This window comes from Cyprinodon tularosa, unplaced genomic scaffold, assembly GCF_016077235.1.
Source record: "Cyprinodon tularosa strain WSP-4 unplaced genomic scaffold, ASM1607723v1 ctg629, whole genome shotgun sequence".
NCBI classification, from domain to species: Eukaryota; Metazoa; Chordata; class Actinopteri; order Cyprinodontiformes; family Cyprinodontidae; genus Cyprinodon; species Cyprinodon tularosa.
Window position 1 is genome coordinate 300,009 of NW_024039373.1, and position 10,672 is coordinate 310,680.

The following is a 10,672-nucleotide window of genomic DNA, read 5'->3' on the forward strand; positions in this document are numbered from 1 at the left end:
CTCCTGCTGCGTCCAGTTTGAAAGCAGCATGATTCACTCCGCTCTGGCTTTGCTCTGCCCACGGGCTGATGAGAGGAGTATAGTCGCGCCGGCTGTGGTCCGCTCTTCTTGCAGTCAAACACCGAGCAACTTTCTGCTCTTAAATTGTTTCCGTGCACGATGTATTGCATTGCGCACTATTGGCATCAGTCTTAATAAAGTGAATTCACACTTTTGACCTTGGGGGCATTTTAAAGGGGTTCCATGACGCTCGCAACCAGTTCACAACAGATACACATGAACCCTGGCTGTAGGCGTGACCACCTGTGTATTTTTCCTGGATGACGCAATCACGTTAAGTGTTACAGCCAATCACCGAAACTTGGTACCGAAAGACGAGGCATGTTTCGATACTCTGTAGAACCGAAGCATTTCGGTCGGTACCATAAAAGAACCGAAGTTCGGTACCCAGCCCTACTTACAGGTACATATGGGGACATTCAACTGGTCCCTATATGGTAAAGTTCTGTTCTTTGAGTTGGGGTTAGGTTTAGGACTAAGGTGTGAATTCAGTTTAGGTTAGGATTAGGTAGATCTTGGTAATAGTTAGGGTAAGGGTAAGGGTCTGGGTTAGGCCATATAAAATGAATGCAAGTCAATTAAATGTCCCCATATGTCATGAAAAAAAAGCTGTGTGTGTGTGTGTGTGTGTGTGTGTGTGTGTGTGTGTGTGTGTGTGTGTGTGTGTGTGTGTGTGTGTGTGTGTGTGTGTGTGTGTGTGTGTGGGTGTGTGTGTGTGTGTGTGTGTCTGTGGACATGTCTGTGTAATGACTCCCCAATGTAGAAATCTATAAAAGGTAAAGAGTCAATCAGCTTTGGCTGGTGTTTATTGCTAAAACCCAATATTCTCATGTAGTAAATAAAGTAATGCTTAGCAGAGGAGGCATTGGCTCAGAGATTAGCTTTCTGTCTGCTGTGCAGAGACTACCAATGTTCCAACAATTTTTTTAATTGGATATTTATTTCAAATACTAATCTCTTGGAGCTTTTCGTTTGTTTGTTTTGTTTGTTTTTGTTTTAATCAGTGTCTTTGATTTCCAACAGTTTTGGTCCCTCACTGGGCAATACAATGAGAGACTTTCTAAGGCATTAAGGTGAATCACTTCACCTCCTTCCTAAACTCTGGATCCCAATAGGGACAATGGGGCAGCCCTCTGAAAATACATTTTAAAATGAATATCTGGCATATCTGGGAAAAAATAAATGTTGTACCCAGTTGAAAAACAAAGAAGCCCTCATGCTATCCTCAGCTCTCTGTCATCTTAATTTTGTTTTATTTCCAAGGGTCTAATCTCTAATAGCTTTATTCCTATTTTTTATTTGAAACCAAACCACTCTCCTTGGTATAATTGATTGAGATTAATAATTCTTAATCCCTATTAAAACCATTTGTAGATCATAGCTCCTGCGCCTTGACTTTTTCTCGTGTCAACGACAAGGACACTGGATTTGAAAGGAACACTGCTTTGAATTCAGACCGCCTTTAGCCTTCCAGATTTCATTATGAGATATGGCATCACATATGGAGGATCCTGGTTTAGTCTTGGACACCAGCCTTTCAAAAAAACTACAGAAATGACACAAAGTTAGTGGATTTATGAAGTTCTCCTTTAGAATACACAAAACATATACCATAGCTTTTTTCTGAGATGTGATTACCTTTTTTCCTAAGTACAAATAACTTATTTCCTGAGTCCCTGGGGTTGTCCTAAATTGTACACCATATGTTAGGGGTCACCTAGGTTTCTTTTCCTACCTCCTTTATTTCTGTCTGCACTACGTGGACATCACTTATCATAGTTACTGCAGACACACTTCTGTTGACACTTCCTGATTAGCTATATATTCAGAGAGAGCTCAATGCCCCAAAAAGGACAGGATAACTGTCCTTTTTGGGGCATTGATATGATTAGTCAGATTTAGCTGACTAATCACATTCCATAGAGATTGAACATGATAGGAATAGCGTTGGGTCAAATAGGGTCAAAGTCAGCTAGGTCTATTCAGCATACTGTTTTGCACACATAGCACTTTCTGACTAACTCCACACGCCTTCATATGTATAAAATTTCAAAATACAAATTAAAGAATCTAAATGTATACATTGTAAACCGTATTTGACTACAGCAGGCAAAGAGTGAGCTTAGACCCAAACTCCCAACCCTAATTCATCCTGTCATATTTAACTAGTTTTTTAGGAATTTGCACTAGTAATCATAGCCAAAATAATCACACAAGTGTTTAATTTGCATCAATATATTGTCTATAAAGATGGAAACAGTCTCACACAGAGCCTGGTTCTGCTGTCAAAGGGAGGTTTCCTCTCTGGTGTGGAGTGTGTACATGCTCATCCAGTAGGGATGAATCCTGCAAGGTCAATAACTTGATGCAATCTGAATGATTTAATTTAATTGATCTCTAAAATGCATTGAGATGACATGTTTAGTGAGATGGGCGATATATATGAAAATGAATTGAACTTAAAGAAAGTCAAACTAATGTTTTACGAGTAGTTGCAAGTAGTCTAAAATTCTTAGTACCGTTGAGAGTTTCTGGGTAATTTTGTTTCTTTTTCTCTACTTTTTCCAGTCTCCAGAAATAAAATGAATAATTGTGCCCTTTTGAGCATTATGGCTAATTTACTGCTAACAACTAAAGGAGCACATATGCCTATAAAACAGTAAAAATGTGGTAAACATTTTGGATGAGTAAGCATTCTGTTAATTCAAAGTTCTGAACATGGTATGAAAAAATCTCACTTTCTAAAAACACAATCTATATTTACCACATGTCATATTTAAACCAGTGTTAAAGCCTTTTAAGCAGCTGCAATCTGCATGTAGGTAAAGGGGCATATTGGATGTTGCCAATTGCACTCGATGTGTTCCTGACACCCTATTGCTTTGCAGCCCATGGTATTCTCAAGCCTCCCAAACCCAGATCCTTCTTGTAAACCTGCTTAATGAATGCACCAGTTAACTGTCCAGGCTGTACTACTGTTGTAGCTTATACAGAGCATTTTGAAAATAATCACAGGATTTACTTTTTCCACATAATGTGAATAAAAAACCCATGGTCTCTCTGTCAGACCTTCTATGTTCCTTTGTGGAGAAAGAAAAATCTCCCAGAAGAAATATCATCTCGGCAGCGATACAACTGTATGATAGCCTGAATGAGCTTGAGATGTTTTACCAAAAAATAACCAAAATACCTAGAAATAGATGTGGTAAGCTAGTGGCATCATTTTCAAAAATACAAAAGGCTTTAACTACTGCCAAAGGTTGATAAAATAATTATTAACTACTTTCCAATCAGGGTGTAGAAATTTGAGCAAAGCGGTTATTATGCAATTTGAGTAAGGATAAAATCTAACTAAATGGGAAAAAAAGCAGGTTAGATTGCAATTTTTAAAGATCTGAACATGTACGTGATTATTTAGTTATAGTGACACATTTTAAACACTGTCTGCTGTTTTTTCATCATAATAGTCGACGAATGAGAACACAAAGAAAATGATAAAACAATAAGGAAAACTGATGGAAATGCTTGCAAATATCAAAACAGTATTTTTCAAAGCATGCATGGGCAGTTCAATGAGCACAGGGGAAACCTTTTGCTTCTTTTTTTTAATCTTCAATCCAGAAAACAGGCTTCCCATTGATTGAGGTGTGAACTTTCTCATTGTTGGCATCTCCTGTTGATAAAATTTTAGAAACAGGTGATGAGAAAAAAGATAATTTTATAATATGCTCCTATAGTAGTTTAATTTTAAAGAAGCATCTCACCATTTTTTAAAAGCAAAAATGATGAATGTTGACACAATCATGAGGAAAACAATCATAATACGAATCAAATTCATAAACGAATAATCTCCTGCAAGAGATTTAAGAGAGATTAAAATTTTAAGAGTATTAATTTACAAAGAAATACTTACATTTTTACAGATTATAGAAAATATTTTCATTATTTAATTAGCAATCTTAAAGAACAAAACTATTTTATTATTATAGCTCAAATCTGAAAAACCCTGACCTTTTCTGAGTTCTGGTACCAAAATTTCCTCCTGATCCCAGAACTGGTGCTGGATAATACATGTCAGGTTTTCTCTATCGATGTTCTTAGGGAGTTCCAGCTGACTTTCCACTGTTACAAATCCATCTGGGTCTTGTTTCTTTGTCACTGAATAATTTCCTGCAGGACTCCACCTGATGTTGGCAGCAGGATTCCCGCTCTCAGCTCTGCAAACGGCCACCATCTTGTTACCCCTATACTCTAACCAGGCAGACACACGAGGAGGAGCTGTTCCGGAAAAGCAAAGAATGGACAGATATGGTATCTCCACAATATATAAAAAGGTTAAGCACATCACTGAAAACACAAATGTATATATTTTTCAATATTTCAGGAGATAAAGAAGTAAATGAATGAATTAATAAAATATCCAGAGTGATAGCACCACTGTGTGTATAAACATATTCATTTAAGGCTGAATATGTTTATACATATAACATATTGCTATAACATTAAACTGTACTGTGCCCCCATTAAATGCCAACCGTGTAGCACTGTAGGGTAAAATACAGAATGATAGACAATCAATTTTATACATTTTAATTAAATCATCATTTTTATAATTTTAGTAATAAGAATTCCTAGATTCAAAACACGCTTTTAAGTAATGATATATAGTCCTACCTGTGACAGCCACTTCAATATTATAATGTTGATTTCCTCCTTGGTACACTGATTCGCACTTGTAAACCCCAACATCATTGGCTGAAAAGTTTGGGATATTCAAGTATGATTGACCAATTGAATTGGTTTTGAGAGACTTTTCATCATTGCAGTCATCAACACCTTGGCCATCATTATTGAATGAAATCGTGCAGGCTTTGCTTTTTACTTTAATGTTCCAGATAACATATAGTATCTCGTTCCATGTCTTATTGCTGCAGGTTAGAATCACGTTACTCCCATGGTTGTAGACTTCCTTCCTGTCAACTATAAAAAAAAGAGAGAAAAATGCAAATTAATTTAGATTATGGTGGTAGTCTGATGTTTATTTGTTGATCATTGCAGAACGGGATCATGGGTACAATTATGTGAATATGCAAGATTTAAACCGCAGGAAATAAATAGTGAAATGAAGTAGAGAAGTAAAAAGAATTTGATCAAAACATATAAAGGTTTTGGTTTAAGTTAGTTTTCAATAGGCGGTTTAACATGTTAACATGTTTAACAGGATTTAGATGAGCAGGGAAAATTATAAAGAAATCAATTTACCATAATACTTCACAGCTGGAGTAGCTGTATTTGAGATCATAGTGGTGTTAGTTCCTGAGAGAAATGAAGGTGGATGTTAGGATGAGTTAGGTAAAACAGAGGTTTTTTTTTTAAGGTTACTATTAGTTGTTCATTCTGATTTCAGTATATGCACAGAAAAGGGGGTAAGTTATTAGATAACAGTGTCAACTTGCAAAAATAAAGTAGCAGATGTGAATGGTGTTAGAACAGTGTCAGGATTTGGTGGTGTTGGTTTGAGGACCCAAATGCAGAGACGGGTGGCTGAGATGAATTTAAGAAGTTTAATCAAGGTTCACAGGCTCATAGGCTGGAGGTTTACAGGCCCAGAGGCAGGAGTCAAAATCCAACAAAAATATCTCACAAGCAGGAGTCAAAAATCCAACAAAAATTCATCATGAACCAGAATCTAGGAGACATCAGGGAAAAAAACACAAACTAAGAACCAGGAAGAGACAAGGAAGGACGACAGAGAGCTGACCAGAAGTTTGATGAGATGTAAGACGTTTGACGACGATCCAGCAAACAGGAACTGAAGAGGAAGGGCTTTGAAAGGGGACAGAGACAGGAAGATGGCTGATGAGGGAATTGAAAACAGGTGAGCGCAGAACAGAAAACAGAGCAAGAGAAAGAGGACACAAGAGGGCAGCAGAGGATAACAAATGAAAAGCTGGAAGACAGGACCTAATAAGAAACCATCAACAAAATAATAATAATCAAATAACTAGAATACAGAAACATGGTGAAAAGAAAACTAAACACTAGAAATCAAGGAGCAAAAGAAATACATAACAGAAACAGAAACCTAACAAAAAGCTGTTCAGTGTATGGCTAAAATAACTGTTTTAGAGACCCTCCATATTCCTTAGCTTTCCTTAAAGTAACCAGAAGACATCATTATTATCAAAACCTTTTGTGGTTAAAGCTGTTGTCTGCATTTTAGGAAAAAAAAATCATAGCTATTGCTTAAAACCTAATCAAAGAAAAAGTAAAAGAAAAGTCTAGGGGTTTAAAAAAAAAAAGTGCTGTCAAGTCAAACACCCTGATGTTTGTTTACGTCTGACAGCAAAACAGAGACTACAGTATGCAGTGGGTTAGTAAGACCGCAACGTGGAGACCCCTGAGGTGGAGAGAAAAAGATTGATCACACTGATGTCAGAGGTTTCCACTGAAGAAGCCAGTGGCAGCATGCCCCTTGCTCATACAGAGAATATGGGTCAACCTTTTCCTCTGTTATGGAATTATTTTCCCCCCTGTCTCAGCTTTTAGTTTATTTCCATTGACTGTCCACAATGTGACTCATTATCATTTACAAATAACAAAAATATCTGCAGTGTTCTCCAAAACATGATTAGTTAGTCAATAGACAGGGAAACGGTCTTCCAGCAACACATGCTACTGCTCTAAAGAGTTCAAAAGACAGTTAAAAACAAGCATCGTGTAGATTAGATTAAAACAAAGTTTCCATTAAAACATCTAACATGCTCAGAAAGATAATCATGACCGGCAACCCGGCCCAGAGGCTGCTTTTTAATTTAAGTTTTCAGGTAGAAAAATTGAGCGGGAGCAAAACTGAGTATGATTGTGCTTTATTCATGTATTTATTACAAAGTATTAATCAAACCCATCAAAGTCATCATCCTCTGTTTCTGAATTAAACAGCTGCGCTGCTGCGTCCGGTTCACACCGATGTCGAGCGGTTGAATAACATGTTTTTCACATCAGCTGTGAGATGGGCACGCATGGAGTCACAGATTAACAGCAATGGTGATGAGTGGAAAAAAAAACCACCTGGTCTCCTTACATTCACCTCCCGCAGCCACTCCTTCATCGTCTCCTCAATGAGGTGGTCTCAAATTCTACAGTAACAACACACATAGGGCGCACCGCACATTTTGAGGGGAAAAATAGACATTTATATGCGCCTTATAGTCGTGAAAATACGGTATTTAGTGAAATGAAGTAGAGAAGTAAAAGAAATTGAACATATAAAGGTTTTAATTTATGAGTGATAGATGAGCAGAGAAAATGATAAAGAAATAACTTTACCATAACAATTCACAGCTGGAGTTATTATATTTGAGATCATAATGGTGTTTAAGTTAGTTCCTGAGAGAAACAAAGGTGGATGTTACATCAAAATGGCCTGAAGAAACCTCCGAAATTTAAGGTTGCTGTGCCGCTGTTCCTGACTACAAGGGTATGCACTTGCTGCAGCTTCGACCAGGGTAGGCCTGATAAACACCACATCCATTGGCAACAAGGCAATTATTCTGCTGGATTTCTTACTTAGGGTTTTATTCTTTTTGTTTTCCTTAACTAATCATTTAGTCTACCTCGTATTTATTTTCTAATAGCGTGTAGTATTTGCATAGATGTTAGATTTCTGTAATCCTATTATTAGAATAAAGACGTCATTGTTTAACTTGTAGTGGTCTTGTCATCCATATAGCGGACGGTTTATCACTCAGGCAAGATCCACTAGCCTGACATAGTCCGACTCAATTCTAGTCAGAATATGAGTCTGATGCTGCTCCATAGAGCTGTGATTATGGGGCGTGTTTTGAACGAACCAGGAAAAAAAAAATGCCTCTGCACTCAATTGGATAGATCTACAACCAATAAGAGCAACAGAGTGCGTGACGTATGTTAAGCGAGGCATAGTTGTTGTCCACAAAAATCAAAGCGTGCAGTTTCACGCCTAGAATAAGAAGATGAGACTTGATCGCGTTTCTCTGTTCCTCTTTTAAAATTAATTTGCTGACGATATCTTCTAGAACAGACCTAATAGCAGAATCTACTCACCCAAACTCTCCAGCGGCAGCCATTATTGTTGTCACCCAAGCGCGCTTTGGTCACGTGGTTGATTACGTTACTCTTGATCATCTGTCCATCATCGTATAAAGCCCGCCCTGACAATTTGATTGGATCGCCTGACAGTGGGCGATAATACTCGCGCTACTATGGAGCAGAGCCAGACCGAACTTCCCCGAACTCAAACCTTGTGGGCGGGACTAAGTTCGGACTGGCACCCAGGCTAAAGATCCACCCCCTTTTGGTAACAATGGGAATAAACAGAGATGAATAGTTCTTTGATTGATAATTAATAGCTCTGCTGATAACCTAGCCTGGGTCACTAAATTGGTGTGGATACCTGGATTTTAACATCCGGTCCAGGAACCCTCCAGAGGTGAAACCACAAAGCCTGGTAAGTAAACAAATGAAAGCTATAATTATTCAACTAAGAACACTAAACTGATTTCACCTCCAACTTTGAATAAGTGAAAAAATTATAACTCCAGTTCTAGTTAATCGTTTATTCATTATCTGCAGGATATCAGTTGCACAACAGTCCCTCAGGTCAGCATAACAGCAGCTCCTGCAGGCACCGAGGTTTAAGAGGAAGCTGAGAGGGGCCTTCTCTATAATTCCTCCTTGTGTATATAATAGCCTCCCTCTGCACATTAGGGAGCCTCCTTTACTGCCAAATTTTAAAACACCGCTCAAGACGTACTTTTATACACTGGCTTCTAACACTGGCAAGACTTAGTTGTTACAACATTGTTTACTTAGATTTCTTATTATTGCCTTATTTTATATTTTTACGCTGTATTTTATTCTTTTTATGTGTTTCATTATTTTTAGCTATGTTCAGCAATTCGTTTTCAGCTGTACCAGTTTTAAAGCGCTATATAAATAAAGATGAAGATAATGATGATAATGAGTGTTTTTTTGTTTTGTTTCTGATTTCAGTAAATACATAGAAAAAAGGGCTAAGGATTAAGTAATTAAATAACTGTTATAACTTTTTAAAATAAAATAGTAGATTTCAGTGGTGTTAGAAAAGCTGTTCAGTGTAGTTATGGCTAAAATAACTGTTTTAGTGAACCTCCATTTTCCTTAGCTAAAGTAACCAGAAGGCATCAGTATTATCAAAACCTTTAGTGATTAAATCTGTTGTGTGCATTTTAGAAAAAAAGAATTGTAGCTATTGCTTAAAACTTGAAATTGTAAAAAAAGGGAGTGGGTTCTTTTTTTCCCTTGTAAGCTTTTAGTTTATTTCCATTGACTGTCGACAATGTGACACAGTATCATTTACAATAAATAAACAAATTCTCTGCAGTGTTCTCCAAAAGAAGATTAGTTATACACAGAAAAACTGTCTTGCAAGAATACATGCTACTGCTCTCAAGAGTTATAAAGAAAGTTAAAATCAAGCGTCCCGTAGATGAAAAAAAAAAAAAAGTCCATTAAAACATCTAACATCCTCAGAAAGATAATTATGACTGAATAGTTATTTGAATCAAACCTCCAGACAGGCTCCAAGATTCTGTCAAAAAGAAGAAAAAGAAGATATAAATCCCCATCATGTCACAAATTCTATCAAAGCATAGCATTAAGCCAAGACTGCATGTATTTCTCGTCACTTACGTCAATCAACCTACACAGGATGTCATGCTTGCTAAAGCACACCTCAGTTTCCTGTCCCGCTATAAAAATTTGTTTTTTTTTATCAGCTTTGTAAGAACAGACACTAAAATAAAGAAAAATTGCTATGATCACTTTCTGCATCTACCATTCAGTTGAAATCATTACTAAGAAAATCAGCATTTGCATCTCTCAGTCCTTTGTCAACTTTTGTCATCGATTGCTCAATAAATTACTTTTGTATGTGAAAGGTTAAGACCGCAGGCGGTCTGGAGGCTGTGGGGCAGGCTGGAGGATGTGGGATAGGAGAAGCGGCGCAAGTGACGTTTAGACACTGTGGTCAGACAACATGGGGTAATTTATAAATGTTTTAAATCAGGTTGGGTGAGATCCATGACCTCTGCCCTCACTGTGGTTCCACCACTTTAGATAAACACTTTTTGAGATATCAACCTGCCTGTCTGCTTAAATACTGGGTTCTGTGTTAAGAGCTCTGAAAGTGATATTGTTTTTAAAGGGAATTTGCTTTCTCCTGCCAACATTTCAAAACAAAGCATTCTCTGTTTGTGTTGTTTGTCATTTTAACATTTTGCAGTATAAATCTAAAGCCTATATAGTCTTGTAAGGGGCTTCACCTGCCTATATATTTTTCCACTTGTGAATGATTTTCTCCATGCTGACTTCCTTTTTTTCTGGAAATGGTCTTAACCAAGGGCGTAGGCGTAGATTTAGACTTTGGTAGGGACACTTTTGGTCTTCAGTTTCATTGGTCTGATGTCATTGGTCTTATGCAAAAGTATGCATGCTCTTTTTTATGCTTAATGTGAGCATCAGGACACATTTTGTTTAAAGAGAACAGCAGCATTTCTTGCTACATTAATACAAATTTTATATGACACTACAC

The 10,672-nt window shown here is 37.3% G+C and overlaps 1 protein-coding gene across 1 annotated transcript; it reads right to left on the reverse strand.

Annotated features, from left to right (window-relative positions):
• Positions 1-3,798: 3,798 nt before the first annotated feature.
• LOC119798506 (cell surface glycoprotein CD200 receptor 1-B-like) lies at positions 3,799-9,728 on the reverse strand. Its single transcript, XM_038308013.1, has 5 exons — positions 9,650-9,728; positions 5,323-5,376; positions 4,735-5,040; positions 4,072-4,338; positions 3,799-3,912 (listed from the first exon to the last, which is right to left on the reverse strand). Exons 1-5 carry the CDS (start codon positions 9,708-9,710, stop codon positions 3,821-3,823), a joined length of 780 nt encoding a protein of 259 aa, XP_038163941.1. The 5' UTR covers positions 9,711-9,728; the 3' UTR covers positions 3,799-3,820.
• Positions 9,729-10,672: the final 944 nt, after the last annotated feature.